The following is a 22,761-nucleotide window of genomic DNA, read 5'->3' as shown; positions in this document are numbered from 1 at the left end:
GGCCCTACACGGGACAGCCCGAAGAATCACACCATGTGCCTGAGAGCATTGTCCAAACGCTTCCTGAACTATGGCAGGCTTGGTACTGTGACCTGGGGAGCCTGTTCCAGTGCCCAACTACCCTCTGGATGAAGAACCTTTTCCTAATATCTAATATTGTTTTTAACAAGTGAATTACTTAACTGTCCTGGGTTCAGAGACAATAAGTAAGAGGAGAGACTTAGATTAGATGTTAGGAAAAAATTCTCTACTATGAGGGTGGTGAGGCACTGGAACAGGTTGCCCAGAGAAGTTGTGAATGCCCCATCCCTGGTAGTGTTTAAGGCCAGATTGGATGGGGCTTTGAGTGTCACCTGGTCTAGTGGAAGGTGCCCCTGCCCGTGGCAGAGAGGTTGGAACTAGGTGATCTTGAAGCTCCCTTTCAATCCAAACCATTCTATGACTATGATCTGGCCTGGCTTCCAAAGACAAAGGCCTTATACCAGTTTGCTGTTACCATGTTACCCTATCTTCAAATAATTTTTACCTGCCTTGCCAATACCAGCAGGGTAATCAGGCATCCAGGGGCCATGGGTATATTCAGTTCTCATAATAATAAAATTCTTTGGGTTGGAAGGGACATTTAAAGATCATCCAGTCCAACTTCTAAGAAGAGCAAGATTACTTGCTTTAGGAATTAGGAAAATTTAGGAAAATTCCTAAAAGGATTTTCCTTTTCTTAAAACAAAGATGAGGACGGTGGGCAGATGAATAGGAATATGGGATGAATAGGAACATCATCCTAAAAACAGTGACCACAGCTCAAAGATATAAAGAACATTATGTAAAAATAGACATCACTGCTGTCTATGTAGCCTAATTTATCACTTTACATCTAGTTCTATTCATATAATTTTTACAGAATTTGCAACTGTACATAAACTCAGTTTTTGAAAACAGTAAGAGGTTACCCATATTTCTGACTTTTTGGAGGGAAATAAACTTAACTGAGTGACCAGAAAGTGTAATCCCTGATGGACTTTCCTGGCTGGGGCAAAGAACACAGCTCTGAGGGAACATCTCCTCTACTCAGCACCTACAGAGTCAAAAAAAACCAATTGCAGTTTTCGCTGTCGCTGGTGCTACCAGTGGTATTTTTTACTTATAGGGAAGTGTGGTGGTTTCTGTCACATCTGCCTTTCTTTGGGGCACTGGCAGAATGCTGCAGGCTGCCCACTTGAGCTAGGTCTGTTGTATCATAACAGGCAGCACCTGACGCCAAACACATGAGTTTCTGTTGCAGAGTGGCTACAACATCAAAGCTGAGACAACCTTTGTAAGTGGTCAATAAAATTACTCGATCCCAGGTCAGGGGTAGAAGCTGGAATATTTATTGAACACGTGACATGCAATATAAGGGTCTTGGAGGCAGGACATGTTAATGAAGAGGACGGGTTATACTAACTAAGGGATGAATTATGCTAACTAGAGGATTACACAATTCTCTGCTACAGTTACACAAGTGGTTAATATTTTCCTGTAGCGAGGACCACATGGGGGGAAGAGAACAAAGGGCCTTCTACATCGTCTGACAACATCATCACAAAGTCTTTCCATGTCTTGCTGAAAGAGACAGGACAATCAAACGTAGTTAATATTAACGGGTCTTGTGATGAAGCTCCTCAGAGTAAGGAGTTTCTCCCAGCTCCCGCTGTCTACAGCCTGCTACATAATTTTATTAGTCCCTTTTCTGCTGATAGTCAAGTTTTGGATTCCAACAAACCTTTTGTCTCATGATCTGGAAATGAGTCATTCCTCATGCCTGTTCTGAATCACTTTTTTCAGTCTTTGTTTCCTATATTTCTAGAGCCAAGTACTTCCAAGACTGGAGTCAGTGGCAAAATTGATGTGTAATTTATCCAAGTTAGCCTTGATAAGAGCAGAATGGGAATATTTACCTATATTAAATGTATTTTTATCCAACAGTTAAATAAATAGGACGATGCCAATGATTTCCAAATGTTTTCTTTCAGAAATTGATACAATACTAGCTCAATGTTCATTTTTATGATCTATACTAAAATAATTTTTTAGCTTATCCAAAACTAGAGTAATGAAAATAACAAGCAAAGGCTAAGATATCAGTAAGGAATGTGTAGGAAGACCTGTCAGAATAAATCTTCATACATGGGATCTGTGCCTGAAGAGTCCTGGATATAAGTAGCTGCCAGGTTTAATATTTAACATAATGAGTAATACTTAATATATTGACTAATCACAGAGGACTTTGGCCTATACTCTAAATTACCATAGTTGACCTTTTGCATTTTTTTTCCTGTATAATTTCTTATTGGGAAAAGGTAAGCAACCTTTTATTTTGAGAAGTAGGGAGGAACCAAGAGACTCAGTAGATTTCAGGCATCTTTAAGAAATGCAGCAGTAATATTGATTCATGAAGAGCAATCCTGTTTCCAGAAAAAGATAATTAACCAGTTATAAAAAAACACGAGTTGTTTGTAACATTTTTCTTCACTAGCTCTCATTGAACTTCCTTCTGCAGTATGAAAGTGCCATGAGTTCACTTCACCTGAATCTCAGGTGAGCTAGACAACCATAAATGCTAAAGACACGATTTGGGAATGGAGACGGATTTTAAGTAAGGTAAGGAGTTTTGGAGTCTACCATCAATGGGATTTGGAAGCTTGCACACTTCTAAAACCCCTATGAGCTTCCAATATTTGGACACATAAGTAACTTTAGAATCTACCTTGGAGTGACTTACCTGCAACTTTCTCAGAGGCCAGAGATGCCTAAAGGAGGAAGTTTGCCAAGGCTGCTTTTAAATTCAGTCTTGACTGTACCTAGACTTAGGCTAGTCCTTCTGGGTTGGTGACTCCTTTGTATGCATGGATAGTCTCATGGCAGTAAATGCAGTATTAATGGAGCAACCAGGCTCCTCTCTTGCCTCGCAGGTGGTCTACCTGGCAACTCCTCTGTGGTGGCTTGTTATGGGAAGGATCTACCTTTCTGGGCTCATCTGGTCTCTGGTATTATTGTGTTTTGCATCTTCCATGTCTTTTCATGCTCCATCATTATAAGGCTTTCCACTGCTGCTTTCTCTACACTGTTTGGGAGCTTCTTCTCACACTCAGTACCTTACTCTGAATGTAGATCAGTATTTTCCACATACATAGAATAAAATTTCCCTCCATGGAAATGATAATATTGCAATGCAGGTTGGCAATGGCAGCCTGAAGTGAATTATATCTATCTACCAAGAAGAATCTGCACCCACCAAAATCCTGGCCATATGGAAGTAAAGGGCCACATGTCTTCATCAGTGTGTCTTCTGTGAGGATGCCTTTTACTGGGAGAAGGATACCTTGATGAACTTTGTACTTTAATGAAGTTCATGTGTCATACAAATTCCCAAACAACCCAATGGGACCTGGGGCATTAAAAGAAACAAAAGCAGAGCACTATTCTCAAATAATTTATTTACCTACTCTAACCGTAAGTCAAATTTAGCAATTTGTCTACTGCTTTCAATTATTTTTTTCTGGACTAAAATGATTACCAAAATAGTTAAATAATAACAATAACAAAGTATAGCAATACCAACAACAATATATAATAACAATAACAAAGTATAAAAAACCAACAACAATAATATAATACTAAACCAACAATAATAATAACAACTTAATACATTTGCAAAAAGGTTGGACATATTTTATGGAATTCAATTACATAAACAATAGTTTATTAAATAAAATAAACCAAGGAAGCCAGACTATAGTTACGTTCTGGGAATCACCACTACTGAGTCAGGAAAGAAGGAATATGACTAGTTACCAGCTCCAGCAAACAACACATGACTCCCACACTACAGTGAATAATATGAGTTTACTTAAACAGTGCAACTCCAGCTAATTCTAGCATGTGGAAGGTGGGTGCCACACCACGGGCCTGGTGGTGCAGTTCATAGGGCATTCCTAGGGTGGGAATATGTCCCTGCACCTCAATAACCTGTGAAGATGTGCCTGTAGAGAAGCCAGAGGTTCTGTTGCTTGCTCACAGTGTGCAAGCCAAGCTGCTTTAGCCTTATTGTCCCTTTGCTTCCTCCACAGCTCGGATGTCCCACTCCCAGTTGAAGTAAAGAAACAGTTTGAAAATACAAATTGTCATCAGTACGCTTGAGAACAAGGCAAACAACAGTGTTGTCTAAGCCAAGCCATCTTTCTCCTGCACCAAGAGGCCATAAGTGATAGCAGGTGAAAAAGAGAGAAATGACCAAACTGTCTGAAGCGTTAAAAGAGAGCACTTTGATGGGCTGTCCATATTGAACAACTGTGTCTGTGTACCTACTTAGCCCTCTGGTATTGCCGAAGAGCAAATAATCATAAAACGTTTAAAAATACAGTTATCTTATGGTATGCTGGATGATATCAGGTAATATATTTATCTTTTTTGCTCTTTCCAGAGACTTCTATCTGCAATTTATCACATAGGCTATGTCACTTTTTCTAGTTGTGGTCAGTACCACAGAAATGTTTTTATTTTGAGCAATGACTTTTTTCTTTTTAATCATGCAAATGAAGGTCTTTCATTTTGTACTGTTACATTATATCTGAAGTAGATTTGTCCTATTTTGTGACAAACCCTGGTTCCAATGTTGAATGCAACAAGTCAAGCCATGCACTGGGCTTTGCAAGTACTGGAAGTAAAAGGAATAGCGGCCTATAAAGTCATAGCATCATTTAGGTTGGAAAAGACCTCTAAGATTGAGTCTAGCCATTAATCCAGCACTGCCAAGTCCACAACTAAACCACATCCCTAACTTTGCCCTTTCTGTTCTGTGGGTGGGTTGTGCAATAGTTAGGGGTGCACAAACTCAATGCAGATGCTCTGTGAGCAGCTCAGATTGGGGAGCAGCCTGTCCACTGTGTGGACTCCCAGGCCTCTCTGGCTGGCAGGTGAGTCATCCCTGCTTTCTGTAGCAGCGTTCCTTCCTTTATTAAGCCCCTGTTGTAATCCTCATTCTGTAATTTATATGTGGTTTGTACTAGAAACGTTTTATTTTTTTCCAGGGTATTTCTTTCCCTGATTGCTGTGGATGCTGACTGTACTATATTTAAGATGAAATAGCTGGGACTGTGCCTTGCTCCAGGAGGAAGATGCTTACTGCTTCCTTTCTGTGCGGTACTCGCAAACCCTGGGGCAGGGAGGCTGCACACTCGGGGCCGCACGGCGGGCTGAGGGTCCATCCCCCCAGCAGCTCTCTCCTCACCCCGGCGCCAGAAACCCGCACCGGAGCCCCGCAGCCGCCTGCTTGCAGGCTCTGGGGAGGCTGTGGTTGATTTACTCCCCTAGATTTCGGAATTCTCACGTTGACCTGGACGCGCTTGTGTCGCTGCAAGGCGCTCGGAGCCGGTCCCGTATCGGCTGTCGCCAGCAAGGGGAGCTCCGCATTTGGATAGGATCCGAAAGACAGGCCAGGGACGGTACTGCCACGGCCAGGAGAGGGAGAATGCTGTAAAATGACATTAAATCGATGTGGGGCTTAATCCTGCTGTGGGCTGGAGAAAGAAGGGGAAAGATCAAACAAGTGCCGTGGGCTCCAGGGTGATATTTGGGGCACTTCTGAACTCTGCAAATCATATAATAGAATTATTGAATTATAGAATGATTTGGTTTGAAAGTACTTTTAAAGTTAGTATTCTAGTTCCAACCTTCCTACCATAGGAAGGGGCACCTCCCACCTAGACCAGGTTGCTCCAAGCCTTGTCTAGCCTGGCCTTAAACACTTCCAAAGATGGGGCATCCACAATTTCTCTGGGCAAACTGCTGCAGTGCCTCACCACCCTCACAAGAAAGAATTTCTTCCTAATATCTAGTATCTTCCTACTATCTACCCACTTTCAGTTTGAAGCTATTCCCCCGTGTCCTATCACTACATGCCCTGACAAAAATTTCCTCTCCAGCTCTCCCCTTTAGGTACTGCTATAGATCTCCTCAGAGCCTTGTCTTCTCTAGGCTGAACGGCCCCAACTCTCTCAGCTTGTCTTCACCGGAGGAGTACTCCTGCCCTCTGATTATTTTCTGAAGTCCTCTGAACCTGTTCCAACATGTCCGTGTCTCTCCTGTGCTGAGGACCCTACAGCAGTGCCTGGAGCAAGCATGTGCCTGCCTGTAGTGAGGGAAATTGCTGGACATTTTACAAAGTGAGGGTCTACCTTGCTATAGTAGCCCCTCTTTGCTCTTCTTCACTGCTGTTAATCACTCTTCCCCAATCACCAGAAACTTAAGAGAAGTGTCTTCAAGCTCTGATTGCTCCAGAAGCTTTCCTGTGAGCTGTGTGTATCACAGCTGTTAAAGCTTTATGAAACTTGACATCAAAGTTTCCCCTATGATGAAACCCTGAGCAGTCTCTCTGGTTTTGGTACAGGCTGGGAATCAGTGTGATCATTTTACAGAAAGCTCAAATATTTTTTTCTTGGATGGAAAACATTTTGTTTTACAGTATTGCAGTCACAGTTAAAGATGTAATAACAAGTACAGCATCATAGCAATCAACAACACCCATAGTAAGTATGTTTTCAGTTTGTATAAAAAAATTAGTCTCCTTGTTTTCAGCATATGTACCTGTGTGAGTGTGATGAGCCAGAGCTGACCTACCACTCGAATGAAGTTTGAAAACCTTCCTCTGAATCTGGGTTGAATTTAGAACAGATAAGAAGGAAATTTTGAATAAATATTAGTTGAATAAAATAATCAAGAGCTTGGAAAGTATATGAAAACAAGTATTCTAGAGTAGGCCAGGAGCTGGAAAAAATGAGACTTGGAGTAAGTTTGGAAATTATACCCAGCTTCACAAAGCTCTGGGTACACCTTCCTCCTCTAGCCATGCTTCCTTGTTCAAGTCTGTCTGGATAGCCCACAGGAACATGTTATTTTTGCTGTTAAGGTTAAGAACATGTTCTCTCTTTTGTGTAACACAGGGAAAGTAATGAGGACTTAATGAGGACTGTGAAAAATTAATGAAAGGCATAAATGCTTTTAAAATCAAATACTTCAAAATTTTTCCTATCTATAAGACAATCCCATTATCTGAACATTATCTAGGTGGTCTGCTTGCACACAGAACTTCACTGACTCCCTGTTGCCAGCTATGGAAGGAAATATGATTTTAATCTCATAATAAGATGGGAAGACATCTCAAAAGCCCTTGTTTAGAGAAAGAGCTTTTGTGCTTTTTAAAATGAAATCTCACACTAAAAAGAAAAGTGTTAAGTCTTTGGCCATTTTACACATGAAAGCAGCTTTGAGGCCAGAAACCAGGCATGTGTGAAATGGTATGTGTAACTTGACTCAACTTCTGTAACTGGGGATAAGAGAGACCATAATCATTTTCCAAATGCTCCACCCAAAACTGTAATCTGACCCATGTCTCTGGAATGATAGTAGTGAACAGGATCTGATTGCAAATGATAGGGGAAATTGAAAAAATTGGTTTGCCGTCCCTCTAGATACTTGCACTTTAAAGGTAGTCTTCTTGTGAGTGTCTCATATTGGAGTATAGCTGCTGATGGACCATTCTCCCCTGCAGCTGCACCGCAGAAAGGCTTCCTTGGGGTATCTAAAAGATGTAATGAAATCTTTTTTTCCCCCTTTTCCTCCCCTTGTGTCAATTTTAAGGAAGGAAAAGGACAAGGTCCCACTTTTCCAGCTGGGAGTTTTGAAGCCCTTGTCCAGCCCTTCTCCCACCAGATTCTGCTTGTCCAACCCTCCCTGCTTTCTGTAGAGCCACTGTAGAGGGGGACATGGGACTCTGGCTTCCTTGCTGCAGGTTGAGTTTCCCAGTGCTCCTGTACCCTCCTGGAAGGGTACCCTATTGCTAGGGTAGGAAGCCAATCAACAAGGCCAGATGCTGCTCCCTTGAGCTTTTCCAGTGGGCAGACTTCTTCCCCTCTTCATTAGCAACCCAGCAGAAAGAAAAAATAAATAATTGCTCCACCAGGAATTTCTGGAAGTGAACAGCAGCTGCTGTTGACCCTCTAGCAGTCATTACACAGCTGCACTTAGTCGAGAGTCCCTGCTGGCATTAGCAGAGGGAAGGGACATATTCCCGCTCTATTTATTCTACCAGCTAGTGTAACAGTCCCTAGAGAGCTGGAACGAAAGAGTGAGAATTTACACAGATGCAGGTGGGTAAGGAGAAAATCAGCCCTGCTTCAGGAAGCTGCTAACAGCTTTTTCAGGATTGTTCTCAGGCGTGCTTACAGCTGTGGGCTGAGGATTCATCTGTCTGCCCATCAGGGCTGTTGGAACGACACACACCCTTTCACTCTGGATCCCAAAATGCAGGACTTTTTCATGGATGGGAAATGTAAAGTACTGTGGCACACTTAATAAGAAAGCATTTTTTTTTAATGCAGGCAAAATGAGTGAAATCTGATATCAGTTGTAAAAATGTCCACTGTGTATTTTATTCTAATGACACTTTCAGACCTCCAGAAGTAATGACAAATACATGTATCAAAAATGTCAAGGTGTCTCTGACTGGCTTGATGAAAACTGTTTCTTTGTCATATATAGATAAATATGATAAAATGCTGGCAAAAATCTTTTAGGTTGATATGTTTCTGGTTCCAAAATATCACCATTTCCCCCCAGTATTGATTTATCACAAAGGTTTTTCACAAAATCCTGTTGGAATCTGAAACTTTCAAGAAGTTCAGCCTCTGCAAGCTAAGTAACCTAAAATTTCAAATCGTAAAATGACAGAATGTGAAAATATGCTTGAACTATTCAATTTGATCTCTCCCATATAGATAACTTTAATTTTCATTGGGCTTTGGCCAGAGGAAAAGTAATGTTTAAATAAATCTTTTTTTTTGCAAAAGAAACGTGGATTAACTTCAATGAACTGCCAGGAGATTATAAATGGTCATCAGATGTGCTCAAATTTGGACCACCTCGTAGAAAATAAGACCCATCTAGCTGACAAATGCTTCCCCTCTGTTTTTGCATGTCACTATAAATAGTAAACAAAGATAAGTCTCATATTTTCCACTGTACACATTTAGTCCTTGGATTGGTATCAGCTTTATAAGACAGTGAATCACATGAGCTACAGGCTCCATATGCATTTAACTTTATCTAATAACTTTGAGTATTGTGGATCCATATTGCTGTTTTAATTATTCCTACGAAGATTATGCTGTTATCTATAGGAATGTTTCTAATTAGTCCAAAGAATATGTGTCTATAGAGATAATAATTTTGGAGGCTATCTCCCTTGCTCTATATTTCTCTTGGTAAAGACTAGGAATCATTTCCATTGGGGTTAGCAGTGTAATAGGCCATGCAGAGTAATACCTCTTGTGAAAAAGAGATTGTATTGCCATTATGATAGTAGGCATTTTAGGATCATGTACTGTGTATGCCTATCCATAAAAAGTACAGCCCTCTGTGTGTAGTTCTCTAAATAACTCATCTAGCCCAGTTTAACACATGGGGAATGAATGCTGGAGGAACCATGCTTATAAGCAGTTCAGAAGCAGAAAACACCTGAGCAAAAGAGACTTTTCTGCTCTGTTGTCGGTTTGCTACCAGCAACAGTGACATCAGGTAGTAAGGACATATGCTGACAATGATTTTTATAATACATTTACCAGAATAATTCAGAGACTTGCGGAAAGATAAAACCTTAGATGCTGGTATCACTGCATCTTCTTGAACTGGAGCAGCTAATGTTAATCACAGAATTATTTGTATTTGAGGACTCTAGAACAAAAGATATTCTGTGACAAAAGAACACAATTATTAGTACCAGATCCCAGGTTTCCAATGGCTGCCACACTGCCCATGTAGCACTAGATGAGCAGGAGAAACCCAAGCAAAATAGGATCACCAGACTTTCAGTTACTGCAGAGAATTAGGTTGCAACATCTGCCTTGGTCAGCAAAGTCAATATTGGCATTACGTAGGGGTGGTACCTGCTCTACTGAGCAAACTCTGAGAGAAACCATTTTCAGAATAAGACATAAGGATGCAGCAGCAAATTGATTGTGAGTCAAAAGCTTTAAATACTAAATAATTTGCTAATGTGCTTTGGAAACAGATCTCCATTCAGTTGTGCTACAGGGAAAGGAGAGGCCAATTACAAAAGAAAATACAGAGGCAATTATGCCTCAGGATTTTAATGTTTGGAAATTTGATTAGATGACTAGAGTCTGAAACACATTTCCAGTACTATATTCTCTGTTCAGTCTTGCACATATTTATTTGGTTCTTATGTTGAATCTCTGTGTTGCTCCACCTCCATGGGCAGACTGAAAAGCTGGAGATCACAGTGTAAAAAAGGCAGGGAAAGTATAACCCAACTGTGCTCAGCTGGGACAATGGTGAATGAATCTTTAATTTCCCATGAACTCTAAGTCCACTGTTATTAAAAGATGGCTATTAATTGAGTGTATGTGCAGCTTACCCAATGAGTGCTGTTCACAAACTCCCTGAGTGCTACATCTTGAGTAGTAATGCCCAAATGTGTAGTCTTTCTTCCTCAAAGTGTTTTGGAATTCTCAAGATGTGTTTTTCCCAGATAATCACTTTTCTTAAGCAAAATTATTTCAATTCCAAATTCAGTTTGACATTAAAAGCTTGTTTTAAGAACTTGTGCTGGGAAGGGACTGAAACCAAACAGCTTTGTGAATTGCACAGCTGGTTTCTGTTTGCTCATTACTTTAAAATTATTTTCAGTGAAATGATATTATGCTTGTATCTGACACTTGAAAAGAAAAACTAAAAGAACATTGCCATGTTTGCTAGATATTGTGAATATCAATATTGCTTTCAGCAGTTTTCACTGATCTATGCAAATAATCATGTGGTTGTTTAGCTAGTCTGAGTTTACATTCAGAATACTGATCTATTAGTTATACACATAATTTGGAGATGCAGTGCTCTGAAAATTAATGTAATTCAGCAATTTCAGAGAGCTGATTCAAATTTTAAAATGCCTATTGTTGCCACAGCTCCATGTTCTCACAGCCTTCAATATTTGTACAGCTCAGTGCTTTCAGTGTTAAATAAGGCAAATACAGATTGCTTGTCTCTAACATTGACAGCTGTTATGAATGGCTTGCTCTTGCCATTGTCCAGCATGAAGAAGTTAATCTTCCTTCATATGGGTCATTAAACTGCTCCACTTCAGCTTCTGTGGATTCGCATATAGCTCTTTCATAACCTATGGAAACATGACTTCCTTCTTCTCAGGTTCACATCCTTTGTTTGAACATGTAGCTGAAAACTTAGTCATGTTCCTGGACATCATATGCTTGCTAATGTTAAATGTTGTGAACCTTCAGCAATGCAGCACCAATCCTTTCTTCAGCTATGTCCAGAGATCATTCACATGTCAAGGTTTGACTTTTTAGGAAATGTCTCCCCTCGAGTGTCAGCATTCAACTGACTGCAGGGTAATTTGTTCTCGTCAGAAGTTTTATCCAGCTGCATCCCCAAATGCTCCCAGTTCAACTATTCAAGCTCCACCCCTGATTTTCCAGTATAAGGCAAAGTTTGGAAAGCAAAAGATAGGGGCATGGGATGGGAGATGGAAAACTGGGCAAGTAGGTTGCAATGTTAAAGTACCGTTTAAGTCAGTTGTCAAAAATCAGCCCTTTAATTGAAGGAAAGCTTTGCAATCACAGTTAGACACTGGAAAGTTGTGCAACAAAGCAAAATTGCTTTGCTTTTTGACATTGATAAACTACCGGCTCTGGGGCTGATTTTGATGCTAACAGTTGTGAACCAGTAATTAGAATAGTAAAATACAGCACTGTTTAAACTGCAGAGACTTTTAAAACAAATCTGTCATCAGACGTCCAAATGGTCTGTTGTTACTGTTGCACAACTTTTAGAGTACTGACAACCTGCATAGGGATATCTGGATGAGTTCAAACACCAGACCACAGAGCCAGAAACATGTTACAGTTTTTTTAAAAATGCAAACAAAGAGTCAAACTATGATTCTGGAGGAGAACCCCCAAATTTGTGAGGATCTATGGATGATGCTCCTGTCTCTCAGCTGTTAAAGCAGTCAAGGGCTAGCACAGGGCAGTTGTGCAGTCTCATCTCTGAAGTTTTCAAGACCCAACTTAATGAAGCTGTGGACAATCTCACAGCTGATCCTGCTTTGGGCTGGAGGTTCAACAAGGGACCACCCAGGCCTTTTCCAACCTGAATTATTTTGTGATTTTTGTGATTCTCATTGTAGTTCCAAATCACCTTTTACATACACTGTACTGTCTGTTGATAGTAATTACTAGAAACTGTTAGTTGAACTAGGAGTATGAAAATGGAGATGTATAGCAGTATGCAAATTTCTGAAAACATAAGGCTTATTAGGCAGAAATAATAGCAAATAGAGAGGTGACAGTAAAATTATGGGATGCTTGTCCTCTGCCTGTAACCAGCAATCCTATCTCATGAAAATATATGGCCAACGTCTAAAGTCTTACACATAGGCTTAATTTTTTTCCAAGAGGAATTTTCTCTGCTTAAGCTCAGTAATTACTTTCTTGGCAACTGAAAATTGTTCCAAGTGCATAACTACAATCCAATAAAATTAATAACCACTCTTTTATTTTACTTCAGACATGTTAACCAAAGTAGTTTAGAAGGCTGGTCCTATACTGCTGCACACAATTCAGGCTCATTAGAGAGAAGTGTGACTATAAATCACAACTGAAGTACAGCTAGATTTAGAAATTCTGCTGGTATTGCATTGTTTTAAGCAGTAATTCTCTATGGTGTAAGGAAAATTTAGAAATCATTTTTTTGTGCAGTCAAACAATGCTAACATCCTGTGAAGACCAAAACGCTCATGGGAAAAAGAGGAAAAAGAGAAAAAAGGAAAGGAAGAACACGGAATAACAAGACAAAAAGTTCTATAAAAGAGAAGAAATATGAACCAAAGTCTTCTGATTCTTATGGCATGGATACCATGTAGCTGTGATGGTTATAGCTTGGGAAAATTTCCCAGATTCCTGTGGTTTGGTAAAGAGACCAGTACCTAATTACCAAACAGACTAACAAAATGAGGGTGTTATGCCACAGACATTGGGTGAATTTTTTCCTTGGAAACCAGAAAAGAACAAGAAGTTACTCACATTCTCATGGTTCGTTTTTTTAATCTGGAGAATGATTTTGTCTCAACCTGCAAGCAATGCTTGACAATTACTCATCTATGAGAGCATCCAGAAGAGTTTGTCCAGTTCACATTCACTAAGTACTTCAGAAAATCCAGTGGCTGCAAGAAGAGGATCCACAGGCATGGAGGAAAGCAGTTTTTCCTTCTGCAAACCATTATATTCAGGTGGGGGTTTTGTTAAGATTCCACATGAAATTCTTTGTCTGCTAGACTGATCTTTGATGACTTTGAAGACAGGATTATCTATTTAAAATAAATTTAATTTTTATTTGCAATCCTCCTGCCTCTTTTTCATTATGGCAAGAAAATATTTCTTTGTGGGGCAACATTCAGAAATTTTTTATTTAAAAATTCATAACATGGATAAAAACCCTCCCACCCATTTCAAATGGAAAGGGATCCAATTTAAAACATATAAGGAATTACAGCTTAGCTGAGATGTCCATAACAGGTACTACTAGAAAAGTTTTGACACAAGAAAATAAGAAGTGATGGAAAATCCAGACTTATAAATAAAAGTTAAATAAAGTAATATTTAAAACATAAACCAACTGAAGATATGAGATAAAATGTCTTAATTCTTTTGAAAGCTCATCAGCACGTGGAAGATTTTTGAGAAATGACTTCAGACAGGAAGCTTGAATCTTGTATCTCTCCAGCTCCCACAGCTCTGCTGTGATTTATGCAAAGCAACAGTAATTATCATCAGAGTCAGGGAAAAAAAGAGAGCGAGAGAATGTTTTCCCTTATCAATTTGCATATTCTGAATAAATCTGTATTACATATGCCTGTCAAATTTACAAGCACATATAAAATCTTTATGCAGTTTACATACAGAGACTGAATAGTGACAAAGTGTGGAAGAGATTGAAAGTAGCTGGTGTGAAATAGTACGAAGATTTTTAGTAGAATGATTTTTAGCTCAACTGGACAATGATTTGTTTTCAACATCGGTTTCAAATGACTGAAGCACTAAATGAAAAATATAGTAGGTGAGAAGCTAATTATGCAGAACAGGCCAGGCTGTACACTCAGCAGTGCTGCAGCCTCTGCTTTGCACAATAAAATGGTCCCTATAAAACTTGTCTCTGCCACACCTGGCCTTGAACACTTCCAGGGATGGGACATCCACAACTTCTCTGGACAACTTGTTCCAGTGCCTCACAGTAAAGAATTTCTTCCTAATATCTGATCTAAACCTATCCTCTTTCAATTTAAAGCCATTCCCCCTCATCCTATCACTGCATGTCCTGGTAAAAGTTCCTCTCCAGCTCTCTTGTAGACCCGCTGGCTGGCTCTTATAATGTGTCCCTGGACCCTTCTGTTGGATGCTACACTGCTTCGAGTTCCCAGCACAACAGGGGATGTAAGATTGTACTGCTTTCTTCTTATGGTATTATTGCTAATACATTACATTTTGACTAATACCTTATAGAGTCTGAGTGCCTTTCTAACTGCAATAACGAACCAGCACCACCCAATGCAAAACAATCAATGATGCTCAGCACTTCTAGTGAAACACTTGCATCAGTTTCTCTTCATTTCACACATAATTTGAGAAATACCTTTTTTTATTTAACCTTTATTTTCATGGACAGCAAAAATGTGAGGGCTTGAATCATAGACTGGCAGTGCAGAAAAAGGCAGTGTCTACCTCATCATCCAACCCAGCCTCCACATCAGTGAGGAAAAACTCTCTGATAGGAAACTCCAAAAGTAATTTCTATCCATATCAAGGAGACAGCGGTCTTGTACTTGTTCCTTCACTCAAGGAGGACCTTGAGTCCTGTCTGAGGCCAGATACTCAAGCTGCTGTAACCTGCTCCTAGTCCCTTCTGTTAGACTCCCTGTGAAATACATGACTGAGAGTGATGCAGAGAAAAAACAGAAACGGAGACTGACTTTTACCTGGAGATTAGGACCTTCTCATGGGTGAGGGTAAGAGAACACAGACTTCCCTTGTCTTCAGTGGGTTATGAAGATGGTGAGTTAGGGTATGATGGAGAATAGCACATTTTCCTAAAGTGATTTTTTTTTCTGGAGAAAAATGAATTTTTTGGGAATTGATTCAGAAAATCAGACCCAAGTTTGAAAACAAATTTCAAAAGACAATACACATGCTCAAAACCCTTTTGCTCCAGAAAGTGTTTTGCTAGTTTTATTTAAGACTCAACTTAAGTAAAAGAGATGGAATGGGATGCTGTGGAATTTGACACATGCCCACAGCTACAGGATGCTGTAGCTCTCATAACTTCAATGGAAAGCCTAGAAAACTATTTTTTTCTGCCATGTCAGGTTCTAAATTAATATTTCAGCTTTCCCATTCAGGAAAACAAACAAGTCTTTGGCATTATGCAATTCTAATTGGGAGAAGACAGAACTAACATTTCCCAAGAGTGTCTCTCCCAAGACCAATGTGACTAAATACATGTGGATACACAGTGCTGCAGAGATTCTGAGACTTGCAGAGCTCCAAGAGGTTTGAAATATGTACTTTGATATTCAAATAGAGGTTAAGTGTTTTGAAATTAGCTGTGGAAATTATCTCATTAAAGCTAGATGTAAATATGTGTAAATTTAAGTGCCAAAATAATAAAAGAATACAAAAGATTTTGCTGTTAACACTGTATCTCCATTTTATGTACAGAATAAACAGAGGCAGCACAGAATTTGAAACTGTATTGGACTTGATATACCCATAAAAACACTGAAAATGTTGTTTAGATTTTTATCCCCCACCTGTGAGCTACACAGATTGTACTGCAATGAAAGCGGAGAAACAAGATGTTTAATTGTTTTCATTTCCCTACATCTTTCTGAATTCTTAAAAAGCAATTTGCATGTCATTAAGATTTCTAAGGTGGCAGTAGAGATGACACACTGTGAAGGAGTGGATCAGGAATTTGTAATAGAATCCAAGAGTCCATCCACTGAAGCCCCTATCTTCTCTAATGAAAGGTATACATTATAGCCCAGAATATACAGCTCAGTGGCACTGCCATTGGCACAGCACTCTGGGGGAAGAAAAGCTTTTATTAGCATTCCCATTTTTCATTCTGCCTGTTGCAGGTTTGGCCAGTTTCCTGAGCCATGATACAGTTCCTATAACTGTACAACTTCTTGCTGGCCATACTTTCTGTCCTCAGGAGCCACGACCAAAAGCCCACACACTGAGTGTAGCTGAGCAGCTCCCAGTGTGGGAGATGATGAGGATTGTGAACTTACTCTATAGTGCAGCATCAAGCAGGAAGCAGTATCTCCACAGGGAACAAGTAGCCAGTGGGGACAATGAAGGGATTTCAGGTAGAATCAAGGCAATGAGGTGAGGAAGAAGATACTGGTGAATCATTGTAGAGAAAAGCCTGGGACCTGCTGGCCTCATCCAGACCTTATTGTTACGCCCATAAGGGGCACGACCCCAGCAGGGGAGGAGTATCTGGAAAGTTCTCAGTTGTGTTGCATGGCGAGAGTGGTGGAAAGTGGCTATAACAGAACTGAGAGGGTTAATATTTCTGTCAATGCAAATGCACAAAATAAAATGGACTAATCACTTTTATTGAAAGCTAAATTTACAGTGTAGAGCAAAATATGTATTTACAGTGATGTCACAGTGCATTCCATCTATTAGATCTCAGGTGACAGAAATTGTTCTGATGTAATATTCAGGGACATTGATTGCACATTTCTGTACTCTTGGGCACATGGTGTGACTCTTGGGGATGGTCCTGTTCAAGGCTGGGACTTGATGGTCCTTGTGGGTCCCTTCCAACTTAGCATGTTCTTTGATTCTGTGAAAGAAGACAAGCCTATTAATTATTCCTGGAGATAACACTGTTTAATTTAGAAACAAAAAGCTGGATCTTAGAGATGCATTGTTTATATCTACTTAAATGCCTCATGAGGTCATGTTCTTTATGTAGTATTTTATCTTAAAAAAGACGATAAAAAAGTAACACTTTGTAAACAGAACAAAGAAAATACATATTTATTGAATTGTAACACACGGTATGGCTCTGTAGAGTCTTGTTAGATTGTCATTAAACAGAAATATCTGTATTACATATACCTTGGCTTGGCATTAAAAAAAAAATGGAACCCATAAAATATTCAAATTCTTGTACCACGGTAAGGTCAATACAGGGACTGGTCTTCCTTAGTTTCTGACTCATGACACAATATTTTTTTTTGTTCTCCTAAATCTGATTTAAGTAAGGAAACAAGTTCCTAGAAATAATTTTGAATTGGAATGCTGTTTTTATACAGAATTTAGTGAAGATACTTTAAAGGGAGAACTCTCAGTTTGAAGCTGCTGTCATCATGTCTTTGCACAGAGATAGTACAGGGTATCAGTATCTGTCTCTCTCTCTCTCCCTCTTCAATGTTATATTTATAGCATCCCCCTGACCATAAAAGGTATGGACTGGGGCTCTGACATTCCACTGACTGCAGGCATTATTTTTGTTCTGGACCTTGAAGTCTAGTCCTTACCCCTCATCCTAACTACCTCTTTCCTTGCTGGCTTCATTGTTGCTGTATTTTTGTGCTATTCACCACTTGAGAGCTATTTCATTTGCTACCATTCATTTGGGTCCTGGTAAGTGTTTCTTTATGCCAGAAGGCTTTATGTGTTCAATTATTTTTAATCTGAATCTGTAATGCCGAGCTCCTTTTATTCTTCTAAGATCAGCAGTTATTTGAGGGACTTGTGGATATGAACTGAAAACATCTGAGGATTCAGCTGTGAAAAAAACCAAAGTAGTGCAAAAGCTTTTTTACTATCACTCAGCTATTATTGTATACTGTCACAGTACTCTCAAAAGAAGCATGGCTTACTGAGATACAGGAGGAGTTTGTCATGTAACCTCCTTTGGGTTTACAAAATGTGTAAGCTAAATATTTTCTAGCTGCATAGGATGTCATGTGATTTTAAAGCCATTGACTGAGCTGAAGGAAATGTTATCTTTTTTTTTTCCTTCTTAGCAGAGTTGTTTTCTTTTTTTTTAATCTATTTCACTATTTCACTGATTCATGGAGTAGATCCTTAAAGAATTACATAGACTGGCAAACAGTGCAATAGACAAGTAAAATCACTTCCTTTAGTGTGTTGCTATGACCTATGGACAAGTACAGAACTGTCTGCTCAGTAGTCATTTTAAAAATTCAGTTGAATAGCTGCTAACATGTAGCTCCAAAAACTGCATATTCACCTAACTATGGCCACTAAAATTTTTAGGCAAAGCTCTGCAGATATGAAATGCTACACAGACCTTGAAAGGAAATGTTACTGTCACACTGAAGGGGCCTGGTTAATGGACACAGTCAAAGTGGGTGTAGGTAGCATGGATTTTATAAAACTTGAGAGATGAGAGTCAATCTGATAATCACACAGTGCTCCAGAGAGGAGCAAAGTTCTTAGAAGGTTCTGAGTTTCTTGTCATCTCTGATAGTGTCACTCTGATCAGACTAGTGTAACCAACTTATTCTGACCTATGAGCAATTCTTGATGTTTCAGAAGAAATATAAAACATTACTCATAGTGTGATAAAATACCTATAAAAGGAGTTTCCTCTTATAAAATGTGAGTCAGTGTCGGTCTTAGATTTGAACCAGGAAAGATGACTTTGTGCTCAGCTCCTGCCTTACTGCCTTAGTTCTTATTCCTATCATAGACTCTTAATCCTTAGGACAGTGAAGTCCAGACCTTATGAGTTTGAAAGAAAAAGGTTTCCTTTGTACACGTTAGCCTGTTCTTTTGATAAGATGTAGATGAAGTGCCTCATTTAACTTCTTAAAGGGCAACAAATGCAGAGCTTTGTGGTTTTAGATCACCCTCCTTACTTCAAAGCCTGAAAGGTTTGTGGGAATCCCTGAGCAACAGGACTGAATGGCTTTAGCGTTGTGCCTGTTGTATGTGAGATGAATCCAGCCAATGCTGCAAATAAAGCTGGTGAAGACAAAAGGAGACAACTGTGGTACTCTACATAAGGAAAACAGGATGTTCTCATGTTCGTTCCCTTTCAGCGTGCAATCCATACGCCTTAACATTGCTCAGCAGAGATCACCACGACTTGCAAATCCTAAACCTAGCTCGCCAGATCTGGGAGAGAAAGCAATGAAGAAAAATGAAGAAAAATAAATCTTCTGAAACTATGAAAAATAAGAGAAATTATGTTCTACTGGTAGTTAACAAAGTGAAATGAATAACAACACAAACTATTGACAAGTATTAGAAACAATGATACTAGACAGAATAATTGTGTTCTTTTAGACTGACATGAAAAAATAGATAGCATGAGGAATAAGGGAATTAAAGGGGGACATAATTTTCCACCATTGAGAACAATGAGCTAACACTTTCCCATTCCTCCCTATTCCTTAGATAAAAATAAAGGAAATGCATAAACTGATCTTGAAGTCACTGTTTCACTCTGATGAGGATATCATCAATTTCTTTTGCATAAAGACTTCTGAAATGAGTTTCTCACTTGTTGACCTTTTGCAAACAAATTATCTACTCTGTTATCCTACAGAGAACATCTCCCTTGAGGGACCCTGCAAGTTTTCCTCTTTGTTGTTTTTTGACTGGTTGCTTGGGTTTTTTTGGTTTTGATTTTTCATAATTTATCTTGGTTAGGGTGAGTACCTTATCAGTTATCAAAGAAAATAATTTGCAGTTTCTTGACTTGCTGATAGAACCAAATACTAAAGAAAAAGACAAGGACTGAAATATAGGAAGCATAAAAACTACAGGGAAAAACCCCCACAGAATCACAGAATATTCTGAGCTGCAAGGCACCCATAAGGATCATAGAAGTCCAGCTCCTGGCCCTGCACAGGACAGCCCCACTCAAATATCTTGATTTTCATGAAGTCATGGTTGCTCTCCAGTTCTGTAAGTGTATTTTATGTAAAAAAATTAGATTTTTTTTCATTAGGATGAATTAAAAAGAAGCAGAAGAAGTCTCTTAATGTTGTGATTAATATTTAAACACCCAATAACAAACACCTCTCACCACTGTTTTTGGATCTTTTTAAAATCGTTCTAAACATTCCTTGTTGTAGCTCATCTCTATTAATGATCAGGTATCTTTTCAGGGATACTCCTAGACATGTTGTAAACCTAAAGAGAAGAGAAAGAAAGGTTATCATGTGGATTAGTAGAGGCAAGCTTGCATGTCAAATAAGAAAAAGTCAGTTTTAACAACAGCAAAATAAAACAAATGCAAAATAAAATCTGAATTGACTTAAAAATAAACAAGGGAAATCCTTTCTGCACTCAACCTTCATCCCATTTTGAGAGGGGAACTACCTCTCATCTGATCAAATTTCCTAGTGCAAGTAACTACAAGACAGTCCACTGATGACTGTGCAAACTGAAACTTAGATGGGGCTATTTTATGGAGGAAGTTTCTTGACAGTCTTGAACACAACATTCTAGGTTAAAAAAAGGGTTCGTTTGAATTAAGGAGCATAACATTATTTTACCCACTGCATACAGATTGTATCCCTGATTAAACTGTAAAGGTATGATAAGCCCTTTTAAATTGAATGCTAGTATCACATATAAAATAAGCAATGTAATATGCACGTTTACAGGAAAACTGACAACCTTCTCAATATTAATGTTTTTATTAATTGTTAAAATACTAAATGGAATATTAAATTGAATCTGAAAATTGGATTAAAATAATGAAATGTTCATATATTTTTATTTCAGCCTGTGTAACCTTGTTGGAATTGCTCACGGCTTTAAAATAATTTATTATTCTATTGTAATTGAACAAAATTATTTACACTATCTCTGAAGAAGTCAGGCACACAAAGTTTCATTTGTTTGCAGTCATGAGTGGAGAAGTTAAGCACGTAAAACTTGAATAGCTGGCAGTAACAGGAAGGCCAACTACCAATGAAGAGACATATTAGTGCAAATGGTCATGATGGATGACATGACCATCTTGAAATTTAAAGATGAATCTATCTGAAAGTTGGTCACCTCATAAAAAGATAACCCTGAATTCATTGCAGTTGATTTTACAAACCGTGTTAGTCCGTATGAAGTTACATATTCTTTGTATGCCACTCAGGAGTTTCCTTGACAATAGTCCTCATGTTTGATCTGTTCTTTTTCAGACACCATCCTGTTTATTAACATTCAGAAGTGTGCAGTGAAAAGCAAAATTAGGAGACACCCATGATGTCTTTACCTTTTTACCAAAGACACCACGAGCACTATGACCGTGCGTACCGCCATAAAGCACTGACATCCACTGTAAGCCAGTACCAAAAGGAAACAAAGAGTAAAGCTGCTGTCTATGCTCAAGGATCCACAGCTTATGCCAGGGGCTCTGCGGCCTATCGCCATGCCTCTGCAGCAGGCTTCAGCCTCGACTCCTCAGCAGCATACAGTCATGGCTCCTCAGCCTATGACCTGGAGTCGGCAGCCTACAGCTATGGATCCACAGCCTATGATCACTCTGCTGCACAAAGCAAAAGATCTGCTGCCTACAGTCTCGACTCCGAATCCCTCAGCAGGAGTTCAGCTGCCTACAGCCATGCATCTGAATCCATCAACAAGCTGGCTGCAGCCTACAGACTGGGATCTGAAGCCTACAGTTTAGGGTAAGTAGATCCATCTTTGAAACAGCATTCCAGTACAAAAATGTCCAACCAACTCCCATTGATATCAGTGGCAAAACTCTACTCCTCTTCCACATAAATTTTCCCTGTAGCTCGATGTTAATGTGTTTTCCTGGTGTGGTGTTTTTCATTTGGCTTTGGGAATGGCAAGGACCGTAGTCAGCTTAGTTTGTTGGACTAATTCATGTGTGATGGTTGGACTGGCATAATAAGAGCACTGGCAATGCTGGTGTGGCTGAATAATGACATATTCATGTTCCAAAATGATTAGGCATGAGCCACCTCTCCTTCCAAGTTGTTTAGCCATATTAGAACAGCTGAATTTAATACAAAGAGTTGAGACAGCTTTTGGGTTGAAACTGTCTCTTATCTGACCAGGATGAAGCAGTAAAAGGACTCAAAACTGTCATGCAAGTTTGAGCTGACCTGTCCATATATCATTAACTTTTCTTTGCCCTAACGGTTTTACTTTTATACTGACTGATTCAAGAAGTTGAAATTTACACACTGTATATTGGTTGAGGCATACTATTTCCAAAATAGGAATATCCTGAAGTGTCCATCTTACATGAGAAGAGCAGCTATGCTTAGCTGCCATGTTTTTCTGCTTATTTAAGATTATAAATATTGCTTAAGCAATGACATTAGCAGAATATTTTTTATATAGTAGCCTTATATTATTTGTATGCATATATCTCAGAGATTTACAGAAATTAGGGGAGTAATAGAGTAAGATTAGAACAACTGTTAGCAACAGAGGAAATGATCAACAAATTATAGCCCAAAACATCTGCTTGCTGTTATGTTAATATAAAATTTAGAGTATCATTAGAAGAACTGATCAAGACTTGTCAACCAGACTGCCCAGGGAAGTAGTGGAATCATCATCCTCAGAAATGTTCAAAAAACACAGGGAGCTGGCACTTAGG

At 39.2% G+C, this 22,761-nt stretch overlaps 1 protein-coding gene and 1 long non-coding RNA gene across 4 annotated transcripts in view; both read left to right on the top strand.

Moving 5' to 3' along the window:
* Positions 1-2,276: 2,276 nt before the first annotated feature.
* On the top strand, positions 2,277-6,596 carry LOC113950793. Of its 2 annotated transcripts, XR_003528883.1 has the most exons (4): positions 2,277-2,339; positions 2,540-2,640; positions 4,110-4,955; positions 5,070-6,596. It is a non-coding gene; the product is annotated as an uncharacterized LOC113950793 (long non-coding RNA). The 2 variants fall into 2 exon arrangements; XR_003528882.1 differs by lacking the exon at positions 2,277-2,339 and having other exon boundaries at positions 2,351-2,640.
* An 11,085-nt stretch (positions 6,597-17,681) lies between these two features.
* Positions 17,682-22,761, top strand: part of MYOM1 (myomesin 1) — a 75,912-nt gene continuing 70,832 nt past the window's right edge. Inside the window, exons 1-2 of one of the 2 annotated variants that reach the window (XM_027650885.1) lie at positions 17,682-17,789; positions 21,326-21,814. In XM_027650885.1, the coding sequence (XP_027506686.1) occupies positions 21,387-21,814 (428 nt within the window). In that variant the 5' untranslated portion in view covers positions 17,682-17,789; positions 21,326-21,386. The remainder of the gene's footprint in view (positions 17,790-21,325; positions 21,815-22,761) is intronic. The other variant, XM_027650883.1, reaches the window with a different exon arrangement.

Source organism: Corapipo altera, unplaced genomic scaffold (assembly GCF_003945725.1).
Source record: "Corapipo altera isolate COAL_440 unplaced genomic scaffold, ASM394572v1 24, whole genome shotgun sequence".
NCBI classification, from domain to species: Eukaryota; Metazoa; Chordata; class Aves; order Passeriformes; family Pipridae; genus Corapipo; species Corapipo altera.
Note: the sequence above shows the minus strand (reverse complement) of the source record. Positions and strands in the feature narration are given on the sequence as shown.